Source organism: Hemiscyllium ocellatum, chromosome 15, assembly GCF_020745735.1.
Source record: "Hemiscyllium ocellatum isolate sHemOce1 chromosome 15, sHemOce1.pat.X.cur, whole genome shotgun sequence".
Taxonomy (NCBI): Eukaryota; Metazoa; Chordata; class Chondrichthyes; order Orectolobiformes; family Hemiscylliidae; genus Hemiscyllium; species Hemiscyllium ocellatum.
This window is the reverse complement of record NC_083415.1, coordinates 54665556-54679392: the sequence shown is the minus strand read 5'-3', so window position 1 is coordinate 54679392 and position 13837 is coordinate 54665556. Positions and strand designations below refer to the sequence as shown.

Here is a 13837-nt window from a genome sequence, read left to right as displayed (position 1 = left end):
ATCGACCTGCACCGCTCGTAAACAAAACTTTTCACTGTCCTTTGGTGCACAGGGCAATAAGTCAATCGATCACTCTGTTGCTTGCAACATCTTCCTTTGCTTGCTGCCAAACCCCAGCACCACTAGCCCTGCCAAGCCTGTGTGCAGCCTCTTCACTTGTTTGGGACATCTCACCACCTCCGGAGGACATCTCACTACCACCAGAGTGGGTGAAGAGCTGGAGTCACCAGGCACCTGTTTGCATTTCGATGTTAAGATTTCTCATTGTTTAGCTTGTTTGGTGCATTTGGTAAGCTGCATATTAATGAGGCGAGTTAGGCCTTTAACAAGGTGTTTAATAAGCAATAATCCTCCTTAATTTGCAACTTGCCACTGCTGAGCGAGAAACCCAACTCACAGCTTGACAGGGCATAAAGGAAGGAGCGGGTTGCTCCTGACATCAAGATGAGCCTCGGCGGACTGTTTTTCTGATTCTGCCATGGCCCTTGTCACTCGGATTCTGCTCTTTATCTAACAAATAAGGTTACACACTGGCATCTGACTTGTCCAGGATTACCATCAGCTGGGATCAAAACACAATGACTACTGGCCCCTGCCAGTGCTGCCCACTTCCAGTGAAATGTTGAATAAAGAGCAATGGGCTGAGGGAAGCCTTGGGCCTGTCTATACCAAAGCGACACTGGTGGTGCGGGGAGCTGAGAAGTTGGAGTTTTGCATTGTACGTGTAGCAATTAGAAGAACATTGTCCCTTTAGTTTGACTTTTAATGAAGAAAGAAAGAAAAAAAAGGAATTCTCTTTGAATTCCCAGGGCTATGAGAGGAAGGTTCTAATTAGGGATTCTTTGCAGTGGTATTGAGGTATTCTTAATGTAAGAAGGAAAGTGCTACATCAGCAAAAAAACCTCACAGCTGTTAAAGTTACTAAAGGGAAGAGATGTAGATGTGAACCAGTAGTTTATTAGAATTTAGTAATAAATGTGGATAAAACAATACAAAATTAAACACTGCAATTGCTGGAAATCTAAAACAAATAGAGAAAACATTTGGGAAGGAATAACAGAGTTAAGTTTCAGGTTGATGATCCTTTGTCTTAACTAAAGAGATTTGTGATGAAAAATCATTGACCTGAAACATTAACTCTCTTCCTCTCCTTACAGACACCCCCTGAACTGCTGAGCGTTTCCAGCATTCCTGATGGTGAAAGGAACTAAGCCATTGAAGGAATGTTCATGGAATGAGATTCAACAGAATCTGCCTTCCTAAACATACCCATGATTACCTAAAAGAAAAAAAAAGTGCCAAGATATAGAACTAATCTATTGATCTCAGTTTTGAAATGTTCCATCTCAATGGCCAGAGTTTCAGGCGGCGATATCCTAGTGGTATTATCATGAGACTTTTAATGCAGGGGACCTGGGTTTGAATCCTGCCATGGCAAGTGGTGGAATTGAATTCAGTTCTAAAAATAATCTGGAATTAAGTGTTGCTGATGGTCAGAAAGTTATGTTGAGGTTGTATGGGACATTGATGAGGCCTATTCTGGAATACTGTGTCCAGTTCTGGTCACCCTGTTATAGAAAGAATATTATTAAGCTGGAGAAGGTTTAGAAAAGATTTACCAGGACCTTACTGGGAATGGACGGTTTGAAATCTAAGGACAGGCTGGATAGGCTGGGACTTTTTTCACTGGAGCATTGGAGGTTGAGGGGTAACCTCATAGAGGTTTATAAAATCATGAGGGGTTTAGATAACGTGAAAACAGGTATCTTTTCCCTAGATTGGGGAATTTCAAGACTAGGTGGCATATTTTTAAGATAAGAGGAGAAAGATTTTTAAAAAACATGACCGGCATTATCTTTACTTAGAGAGTTGTTTGTGTGTGGAATGAACTTCCAGAGGAAGTTGTGGATGTGGGTACAGTTACGCTGTTTACAAGACATGTAGATAAGAACATGAATAAGAAACATTTGAAGGGATATGGGCCAAGCGCAGGCAGGTCGGACTAGTTTAGTTTGGGATTATGGTCAGCATTGACTAGTTGGACTGAAGGGTCTGTTTCCGTGCTGTATGACTCTACAAAAACACATCTGATTCAACACGTCCTTTAGGGAAGGAAATTGCCATCCTTCCCTGGTCTGGCCTCCATGTGACTCCAGACCCACAGCAATGTGGTTGACTCTTAACTGCCCTCTGGGCAATTAGGGATGGGCAATAAATGCTGCCTAGCTAGTGGTACCAACATCCCATGAATGATTTTTTTAAAAATCCATTACTGTTTGTGGAAGGCATGTTTCCTTACTTTTCTCAGGAAAGGCCAAGTTCCAATGTTAAGATTCCAGCCCCTCATTCAAGATTGCTTTACTGGAAGAAATAGTTTCTCTTTATCAACCCCTTTAACCATCATAAATACCAAATTCATTTTATATTCAAGGAAATCCAAACCAATAGTTCAATTTGAAGAAGGACAATTACTAGGCCTTCATGTAGTTGAGATGAAGTTTTCCACGTACATGTCTTGAACTTACCACCCTCCTTCTTGTTTGTCCACATTCTGAATGATGGAGTGTTTGCAGAAGGAGAGTTCATCATCCCGCTGTGCCTTATAATCATACATTGCCTTGACTGTACACTGTAACACAAAAGCAGTGAGGAGCCACATTATAAATACAGACCACAGGCAGGCTAGACATGTCTGTAATATACATAACTAAAAAAAGCTGCAACACGATTGTAGTGAGATCCTTCTCCTGTGCACAGACATTAAACAGAAAGACTGAGTACATTGATCAATTCTAATTTTTGACTCAATCCTATTACACACCATTTCTGTACCAACATTGTCCACTGAGGAAGTAACCTGGAGTAAGGCAAAGGAGTTTTGAAAGTTAATTCAGCACCTTTGCCAATGATTGTCTAGAAGCTCATATTTCTGGAAATAAGATCTAGGAGATTGGGATGATGAGATATATGTCTCAATATCTAAATTACTGATGACTTTGATGATATAATGTCAATTGTTCCCAGCATGGGGTGCCATAACCAGCATCTACACTGAAATGATTACACTCTATTACATTTAGAATGTACAGCTAAATACAGGCTATTCAGCCCAATTGGTCCATATTCTACAAACACCGCTGCCCAGCCTTATTCATCCCAATCAGCATCACCTTCTAATCCTTTCTGCCTTCTGTGTTTATCTCCCGTTAAATGCACTTATCCCAAAATTAGAAGTTTAAGAGATAACATAGTCAATTTTTTTTCAAGACCTTAAGGATAACATTGAGGGTGAAGAGAGAAACTGTTTCCGATGGGACTGTCCTGTGAAGAGAGATTGGGAAAACTGGGCTGCAGTCCTGTCTTCAGCCCTTTCCATCCACAGAACTTACTCTCTGTGATCATGATAGCCAAGGGATGTGTGTTTTCAAACATTTACAACGCAAGCTTCCTACATTTCCGGCACAGCTAGGATGGACTGAATTGTCTTCCTCTGTGTTGTATTGTTTTATAGTTCGTTGAAGAATATTTTATAATTTGTGTTCTTGTATAACAGTAATCTGTCAAACTGGCCAGTAGATGGTGCTGCACCACTGTACTCAACCTCTAATCCTATTTCTCTGTTGTTGCTGAGCTAGCATCATATTGTATGATTAGAGACGGGTAGATTTCTGATTACCAGTGGTACATAGAGTAGGTAAAAAGCAGTGAAGTTTCTGATCAGCCTTGATCCTATCGAATGGCGGAGCAGACTGATTGTCATTTTGGATTCGAAATGTTAACTTTATTTCTCCCCACAGATGCTCCCAGATTCTGGTGATTTCTTCTGTTCCATTTTTTTCTAAAACTTTGTGTTTTTATTTCATATGAAATAGGAGCTGCAGTAGGCCAGTTGATCCATCGAGACTGCTCTGTCAGTCAACAAAATCACAGCTGATCTGATTATGGCCTTAACAGCACTTACTTGCTCACCTCTATAACTCTTAACTCTCTTGTCAGTCCAAAATATGTCCAAATCAGCCTTGAATGTACAGAGGAACCTCAATTGTCCAAACGTTAATTCTCCAAATATCGGATTAACCGAAGGAGATCTCGAGGTCCCAATAGCGACATAACATCAAAGACGTGTTTCCAACAGTGATCATATCTTTTGTTTACAATGATTAAACAGGCACCATCTCCAAATGACTGACCGCCCACCCTCTCTCACTTTCTCTCTACACTTTCCCTGGAGTTCTACACAGGCATGTAGAACTGAACCCCCCTTCCCCATATAATCTCTCCAACATTGTCCTGTACAGGGAAAAGGTGGAACCTGAGAAAATGTTGCAGTAAAAAGTTATGTGTGCACGTGCGTGTGTGTGGGGCTGTGGTCTACTGAGAGAGAAAAAGAGAGACAGAAAGAGAATTTAGAAAACATGGCAGCACAGATGAAGAGAGGGGGCAAGGAGAGATGGGCAAAAAGGATATAGGAGATAGAAACTGAGAAGGGGTGATGGAGAGAAATGGGAAAAACATGTTGCGCAGACAAAAACAAATGCAGAGTATGATCAAGATTCATAGCCTAGATTACTATTTGGAAACCTGGATCCTCTATTCCTGATGAAGGGCTTTTGCCGAAATGTTGATTTTCCGGCTCCTCAGATGCTGCCTGACCTGCTGTGCTTTTCCAGCACCACTCTAATCTAGATTCTAAAGTGAAATAGCAATGGATGACTTCAAGCATGATTTGAATTTCTGTGTCGTGTGCGTTAAGGGGAATACATAGATTTATTTTCATTCTTGAATTCTGAGAGTAACATGGGCTGTCTGGAAATTTGTTGATACATGTTTTCATGAGGTGGCTAAAACTTAAGGTGAACAGTTCAATACTGAAGTGAAAAGGGGTGAAAAAATCATAGAAAGACAGAAACATCAAGAAAGTCAGTTAGTTTTGCATCTGTGGGTGGCAGACATTGGAGGATGTAGTGCAAAACGAGTAAGACAGCTGGTTGGAAAATTGCTTGAAGCTGAGTGAAAAGAAAATGCATGTATTTGCTCAGATGTCAATAAGAAGCTTCAAAAACCATTTACAGTTGTGCCAACTCAATAAAGACCTTCAGAGTGGAAACAGGGGACCTTTGACTGAGGTTTGATTGTTGGTAAAGTTTAACTGAAGGTGAAATGGTTGATGTTTTTGATATCTGTAATGGATTTGCTGCAAGTAATTTTTTTAATGGTATGACATAGTTTGTGGTTTTTCCCTTTTATAAACTCCATTTCTCGGGAGCAGCGAGGAGAGATGGAGAGAGGCTGCCAGAAAGGTAAATCGCTGCTTTAAAAATATACCTCATGAGCAGGCATAGTGCACGCTGAGCAGGACTGCTATGTAAGTGAAGTAATTATATTTGGGAGGTTGGGTTACCTGTAACACTACTCAGGTAACGTCTCCCACCCATCCTCCTCCTCTAACCAAAAAAAAAGGTTCTGTGTGCCAGCTTGGTAAGGTAACAAGTTTTTTTTATTCTTTGTTTTTCAACAGTCTCTTTGGAAATTTAGAATAGTGGAAATGGCGGTTAGGGCAGATGAATGTTCCTCCTGCAGAACGTGGGAGGCAAGGGTCATCGCTAGTGTCCCTGCTGATGGTATCTGTGGAAGGTATACCCAACTCCAGCTCCTCAAGAAGTGCGTGAGGGAACTGGAGCTGGAGCTGGATGAACTTCAGAGGAGTTATTGAGAGGAGTTACAGTGATGTAATCCCAGCTCAGGTACAAGAAAAAGGCAGATGGGTTACAGTCAGTGGATGGAAAGGGAACTGGGAGGCAGTACAGGGATTCCCTGTGGCCGTTCCCCTCAGTAACAAGAATACTATTTTGGATACTGTTGTGGGGAACAACTTACCGGGGTAAGATATGGGGTACAGGTCTCTGTCCCTGTTGCTCAAAAGGGAAGGGGAGAGGGGAGCAGAGCATTAGTCATTGGGGACTCCATAGTTAGGGGGAACAGCTAAAACGTTCTGTGGGAATGAGAGAGACTCACAGTTGGTGTGTTGCCTCCCAGGTGCCAATGTTCGTGATGTCTCGGATCATATTTTCAGAATCCTTGAAGGGGAGCAACCCCAAGTCGTGGTTCACATAGGCAGTAATGACATAAGTAGGAAAAGGGTTGAGATTTAAGGCAGAAATTCAAGGAGCTAGGGTGGACGCTTGGGGCTAGAACAAACAGGGTTATTATCTCTGGTTTGTTGCCCATCCAAATGCTAGCGAGGTGAGAGGATAGGGAGAGAGAGGAGTTGAACACATGGCTACAGGGGTCATGCAGGAGGGAGGGTTTCGATACCCGGATAATTGGGGCTCTTTCTGGGGTAGATGGGACCTCTACAAACAGGATGGTCTACACTTGAACCAGAGGGGTACCAATATCCTTGGGCAGGACATTTGCTAATGCTCTTCAGGAGGATTTAAACTAATTTGGGAGATTTGTAGCTCGGGTGCTCGTTGTTGTGGTTCTGTTCGCCGAGCTGGGAATTTGTGCTGCAGACGCTTCATCCCCTGTCTAGTTGACATCCTTAGTGCTTGGGAGCCTCCTGTGAAGCGCTTCTGTGATGTTTCCTTAGTACCCACACACTCAGATGACAAGCAACATGAATTCAACTGGGACAACACTACTATTATAGGACAAGCCAAACAGAGAACAGCCAGGGAATTCCTAGAGGCATGGCACTCATCCACAGATTCAATCAATAAGCACATCGACCTGGACCCAATATACCGGCCACTGCAGCGGACAGCTGGAACTGACAACTGGAAGCAGCAGATACAAATCACTATAAATGCCGGAGGAAACATCACAGAAGGTTTAAACTAATGCAGCAGGGAGATGGGAACCTAAATTGTAAATCCAGTGTCCAGGGGGTGAGGTCAGAAATATGGTTTCAAGGTCGCAAGGTCAGCAAGCAGGAAGGTGGTTTGAAGTGCGTCTACTTCAATGCCAGGAGTATCCAGAATAAGGTAGGTGAACCTGCAGCATGGGTTGGCACCTGGGACTTCAATGTTGCAGCTATTTTTGAGACATGGATAGAGCAGGGACAGGAATGGTTGTTGCAGGTTCTGAGATTTAGATGTTTCAGTAAGAACAGAGAAGATAGTAAAAGAGGGGGAGGTGTGGCATTGTTAGTCAAGGACAGTATTACATCTGCAGATAGGACATTTGAGGACTCATCTATTGAGGTAGTATGGGCTGAGGTTTGAAGCAAGAAAGGAGAGGTCACCCTGTTGGGAATTGTCTATAGGCCTCCAAATAGTTCCAGAGATGTAGAGGAAAGGATTGCAAAGATGATTCTGGATAGAAGGGAGAGTGACAGGGTAGTTGTAATGGGGTACTTTCCAAATACTTGTATTGACTGAGAATACTATAGTTCAAGTACTTCAGATGGGTCAGTTTTTGTCCAATGTGTGCAGGAGGCCTTCCTGACACAGCATGTAGACAGGCCAACAAGGGGCGAGGCCACTTTGGATTTGGTACTGGGTAATGAACCCAGCCAGGTGTTAGACTTGGAGGTAGATGAGCACTTTGATGATAGCGACCACAATTCAGTTACGTTAACTTTAACGATGGAAAGAGGTAAGTATATACTGCAGGACAAGAGTTATAACTGGGGAAGGGCAATCATGATGTGATTTAGACAACATTTAGGATGTATAGGATGAGGAAAGAAATTGCAGGAGATGGGCACAATTGAAATGTGGAGCTTATTCAAGGAAAAGCTACTGCATGTCCTTGAGATGTATGTACCTGTCAGGCAGGGAGGAAGTTGTCGAGTGAAGGAGCTGTGGTTTACTAAGGAAGTTGAATCTCTTGTCAAGAGGAAGTATAAGGCTTATACTAGGATGAGATATGAGGTTCAGTTAGGGCACTTGAGAGTTACAAACTAGACAGGAAAGGCCTAAAGAGAGAGGTAAGGAGCCAGGAGGGGATATAAGAAGTCGTTGGCAAGTAGGATCAAGGAAAACCCTTAGGTATATCAGGAATACAAGCATGACTAGAGTTAGACTAGGGCCAGCTGCAAATGTGTTGCTGGTCAAAGCACAGCAGGCTAGGCAGCATCTCAGGAATAGAGAATTCGACGTTTCGAGCATAGGCCCTTCATCAGACTAGGGCCAATCAAGGACAGTAGTGGGAAGTTGTGTGTGATGTCTAAGGATATAGGAGCAGGACAGACAACATTTCAGGCATAGACTCTTATTAGGAACGTGTCATGAAGGCCTTATGCCTGAAATGTCAACTTTCCTGCTCCTTGGATGCTGCCTGACTGGCTGTGCTTTTCCAGCCCCACACTTTCTGACTCTGACTCTCCCGCATCTGCAGTCCTCAATTTCTCTCATGTCCATAAAGTAAGGAATATGTAAGTGACCCACTGTGAAACCTAACCCAGACTCCTCCTGATGATCATTAAATCGTTAGAAAGTCATCAATAATTTAATCAAGCAAGAATTCCTGACATGGAGAAGAGACCAGAGGCAGGAGAAGCTGCCCATCTCTTTGTCCATCTGTCCCACCAAGGAGCCTCGGAAAACTGGGATCAATTCGAACTGAAGTGAAAACTCTTTAAGGATGGGGGTCACACCTGACACAAAATAAGATATTTCTGGTTGTCACAATCAGCGTGTCAGAACTCCAGGACATTATTACAGGAGGATCCTCAGGAACTGGCCTTGATCCAGCGAATTGCAGCTGCTTCACCTATAGCCTTCCCTCCATGACAAGTTGAGGAGTGGAGTTGTTTGCTGATTAGTTTAGATTACCTACAGTGTGGAACAGGCCCTTCAGCCCTACAAGTCCACACCGACCCTCTGAAGAGCAACCCACCCAGATCCATTCCCCTACATTTACCCCTGACTAATGCACCTAACACTCCGGGCAATTTAGAATGATCAATTCACCTAACCTGCACATCTTTGAACTGTGGGAGGAAACCAGAGCACCCTGAGGAAACCCACGCAGACACGGGGAGAATGTGCAAACTCCACACAGACAGTTGCCCGAGGTGGGAATTGAACCTGGGTCCCTGGCATTGTGAGGCAGCAGTGCTAACCACTGAGCCACTCTAAATTTCTCAATGCTCATCACCATAGCTTACATGCCAGGCTTCCGCTGACAAGATTCTGTGCCATAAAAGTGCCAAGTGAGGAGCAGCTCCAACAAGAGGAAGCTTAACTATCTCAGCATAACCTTCAATGGCATCAGCATTGTTGATTCCCCACCACCGAGATGGGAACTAGGGGGGAAGATCACCACCAACCAGCATCTTAACAACATTATGTCTACAATAGTAGATCAGAGGAAGAATAATCTGTAAAACATTGCTCAATTCACCACATAAAGCCTTTCCCAGATCCACAAGGCACAAGTCATGCATGTAATGCAAAACTCCATGCTAGTCAAGATGACCACAATCATAGCAACACTTAAGAAGCTCAATATCCAGGGATAGTGCAGTTCACATGTATCAGTGACATTGTCAATAGTTATAAAAACCCATCTGATACGCTAATGTCTTTCAAGGAAGGAAATCTCCCATCCTTTTCTGGTCTGGCCTGCATGTGACTCCTTCCCACAGCAATGAGGTTGACTCTTAACTGCCCTCCGAAAAGACCCTTGCAACTCACTCAGTTCAAAGATAATGAGAGTCATAAAAACGGAAACAGACCCTTTGGTCCAACTGGTCCATAACAACCAGATATCCCAACTAAATCTAATCTCATTTGCCAGCAATTGGTCCATATTCCTCTAAACCCTTCCTATTCATAAACCCTTTCAGATGCCTCTTAAATGTTGCAATTGTACCAGCCTCCACCACTTCCACTGGCAGCTCATTCCATACATGCACCATCCTCTGTGTGAAAACGTTGCCCCTTAGGTTTCTTGTATATCTTTCCCCTCTCACCCTAAACCTATGCCCTCTAGTTCTGGACTCCCCACCCCAGGGAAAAGACTTTGTCTATTTATCCTATCCATGCCCCTCATGATTTTATAAATCTCTGTAAGGTCACCCCTCACCCTCCGATGGTCCAGGGAAAACAGCCCCAACCTATTCAGCCTCTCCCAATAGCTCAAATCCTCCAACTCTGGCAACATCCTTGTAAATCTTTTCTGAACCCTTTCAAGTTTCAAAACATCCTTCCAATAGGAAGGAGGCCAGAATTGCACACAATATTCCAACATTGGCCTAACCAATGTCCTGTACAGCCACAACAATGACTTCCCAACTCCTACACTCAATCCTCTGACCAATAAAGGAAAGCAAACCAAACTCCTTCTTCACTAGCCTATCTACCTGCGATTCCACTTTCAAGGGGTTATGAACCTGCACCCCAAGGTCTCTTTGTTCAGCAACACTCCCTCGCACCTTAGCATTAAGTGTATAAGTCCTTCTAAGATTTGCTTACCCAAAATGTAGCACTTCACATTTATCTAAATTAAACTCCATCTGCCATTTCTCAGCCCATTGGTCCATCTGATCAGGATCCCATTGTAATCTGAGGTAACCTTCTTTGCTGTCCACTACACCTCCAATTTTGGTGTCATCTGCAAACTTAGTAATTATACCTCTTATGCTCATATCTAAATCATTTATATAAATGATGAAAAGTAGTGGACCCAGCACCGATCCTTCCACATTATTGGAGTTTACACCCAAAGCCTTGAATATAATGAGAATGTCTACACATGGGAGATATGTGCCCTACTGAGAACAAATTCTACAGAGGTCTTGCAGTTTGTTAGTATTAGAACAAGCTATGCACTATAGTTTCTCAAACAAGATGCAGAATTACTTATACTCTCAAATTATTGTTAACTGAAGATCAGGAAGCATTTTTCAATCTTTACCTTAAACGTAGGCATCTGGTTAGCTTCGACATAGAATCCTGGCTGCCGGCCTTCATAAAGGGCTCCATAATCTGGTTCCTGACAGAGGGAAGGAGAAATTAAGTGAACATGTTCCAGTTTTATGCTTTAATTGAACTTCTTGCAGCCAGTAGGAAAATAACCAAGCACCTGTGGAACAAATGCAGCACATCTTTCACAATTCATCCTCATCTTACAGCCCGACTTTTCTTGTACTGTTCAAAAATATCTACATCCATGTTGAATGCCATGTTGTCGGTGAGATAGAGTTTTGGTTCCACCAAAAAATACATCAATGTATCAGGAGGTTGCGAAGTTAGGATTACAGCTCACTGCAGGTGATTCTTACTCCGCTGGGCTGCCTGCTAAGTTCAGGTCAGTTCTGTCTCAGGCTTGCAATGTATTGTTCCATTATCTCCCCTCACTTCCTCCCTCCCTCTTTGCACATCCCGCCCACCCCGCCCCGACCCCCGCTTCCCAACCTTCCCCCCCCCCCCACCCAATCTCCCCTCTGATATATTCAATGCTGAAATACAAAGGGGAAATGAGTCAACAGTGACAGGACTCCACTAACAAACCCAACTCATTTTAACATATTGTACCCGTGGGGGAAGCATTTCCGCTTCCTGGGTCAGAACTTCCATTCCAGAGACCTGAGACCTGAGACCAAACTCTAGGCTGGCACTTCAGTGCAGTACTGAGGAGGTGCTGCAGTGTTGGACAACCCAGCTTAAGTAAGGGCCCTGTCTTCCTGTAAGGTAGACATTGAAGATTCCACTTATTCAAGGAGGTGCAGGGTAACTCAGTCGATATCTATTTCTCAACCAACTCACTGAAATAGATCTTCTGGCCTTTGTTTCATTCTTATTTCAGGGACATAGCAGTGCATGTATTTAGTTGCCATGCTTCCCACTTTACATCAGTTGCTGTATTTCAAAATGATTATCAAATGCATTGGCATGTTCAGAGGTTGAGCTAGGTGCTACATAGAGGCATGTCTTTCTTCTACGGTGAAGTGTAAAGCGTTGGTACCTCTGACTGAACCCATAGTTAAGATTGGTTTTTCTCCTATGGGCAAGGTGAATAAGCAACAGTGGAACACCTCTCCTTCAGGATCCACCTGTCTTTATATCATTCAGTCAGAGGCCAGGAATTCCTCACCTAATAGGACTGTGGAGACACCATCACCACAGAACCTACCGTGGTTCATGTTGTGTAAGAGATTGGGCCTAAAGTGATTCTGTCTTGGAAGCTCTGCTCACTCACTGATCTATAAATCAGTACCTGCGAGGAGCTAGTCAGTTGTTCTAGTTGTTTGGCTCTTAGTTCTGTTATGGACTAAGCCAGACCACTCAAAACATTGTTAAGCGGGCAGCTCAGACCTTAACTTTGCAATCTGTTTCAGTAAGTGTACGGTGAATATTACCCAGAGTGAGGTAGCTAGGGTGACTACTAGATTTTAAAACAGACAAAAATTTCTTCACTAAATTACACAAGGAAACACAAAGAACAGAATAAAGAACCCCTACAGAACTCAGCCTATCCAACTGGATTTAATTATTCTAAATATACACAACAGTCTAAATAAGCAAACTCCCTTTAAAACCCAGTATAAATGGAACACATGCTTACAGGTTGAAGTTGGAGGGCAGAAAAGAGAGAGTTTCCGCACAGCTCCCTGTTGAACTTCCAACCAGTTTACAACTGAACGAAAACTGCTCAGCTCAACTAGGTAGAGATCCGACCACTCCCCTTTCTTTATACAGGTCACTTCTAAAACATGACCACTCTGGCCTGAAGTCTCATCTGTTTACATATAAACAAAAGACCTCTCAAAATCCTTTTCATCTCTGTACCAAACTAGTCTGATCGGAGTTGAAAATGTGGTGCTGGAAAAACACAGCAGGCCAGGTAGCATCCGAGGAGCAGGAGAATCGACGTTTTGGGCATAAGCCCTTCTTCAGGAATGAAGCTGGTGTGCCAAGCGGGCTGAGGTAAAAGGTAGGGGGGAGGGAATTTGGGGGAGGGGCGTTGGGAATGCGATAGGTGGAAGGGGGTGAGGGTGATAGGCCGGAGAGGGGGTGGGGGTGGAGAGGTCGGGAAGAAGATTGCAGGTCAAGAGGGCGGGTTCAATTCCCGCCTCAGGTGACTGTCTGTGTGGAGTTTGCACATTCTCCCCATGTCTACGTGGGTTTCCTCCCACAGTCCAAAAATGTGCATTTTAGGTGAATCGGCCATGCTAAATTGCCTGTAATGTTAGTTGAAGGGGTAAATGTAGGGCAATGGACCTGGGTGGGTTGCGCTTCGGCGGGGCAGTGTGGACTTGTTGGGCCGAAGGGCCTATTACCACACTGTAAGTAATCTAATCTAATCTAATCTTTGTGACAGTTCCTACAGCCCTATTATCTGTTAGGAAACAATAACGTTTCTTGTGTTAATGTAATTAACCAGTCTCAGGCTAATGTAACTTGTTTTCGTAGTCTTATGTGAGAGAGAATGTGCTCAACAATGTGCTTCTTCTACTGAAGACTTATTGTGGTTAATCCTTCCCTACTTAATATTAATAATCCCCATAGTCGAGGTAAGGCGTCAGTATTGCTGCATTATTGGGGTGGGCAGGTAATGGAGGCTGGCTAGTAATATTCACATCGTGCCACAGCCTAGCAGTTCCAGCTTTAAGAAGTCTAAAAGCTACAGACTTTCGAGCTAGGGGATCTGGAGACTGCTCAGAAACAAAGTAATGTACCCGTTCCCAAATAAAATTTGGATTACAAACAAGAATCTGTAAGATTATCCAAAATTGGAGGATTTAGGATCCAGGTATATACCTTCAATTCTATTTATGAATTCATGCCACATCTCTCTTTCTCTGAAGAGTTGTTCTTTATTGGTATTAGGGCCAAGTCAGAATTTATTTCATTATCACTGACCTGATTCAAAAGATAGCAATATC

At 43.3% G+C, this 13837-nt stretch overlaps 1 protein-coding gene across 1 annotated transcript in view; it reads right to left on the bottom strand.

Moving 5' to 3' along the window:
- Positions 1-13837, bottom strand: part of plcg1 (phospholipase C, gamma 1) — a 178018-nt gene that overhangs the window by 38391 nt on the left and 125790 nt on the right. The window contains exons 20-21 of the mRNA XM_060836480.1: positions 10867-10944; positions 2526-2629 (exon numbers count right to left, since the gene is read on the bottom strand). Coding sequence (XP_060692463.1) covers positions 2526-2629; positions 10867-10944 — 182 coding nt within the window. The remainder of the gene's footprint in view (positions 1-2525; positions 2630-10866; positions 10945-13837) is intronic.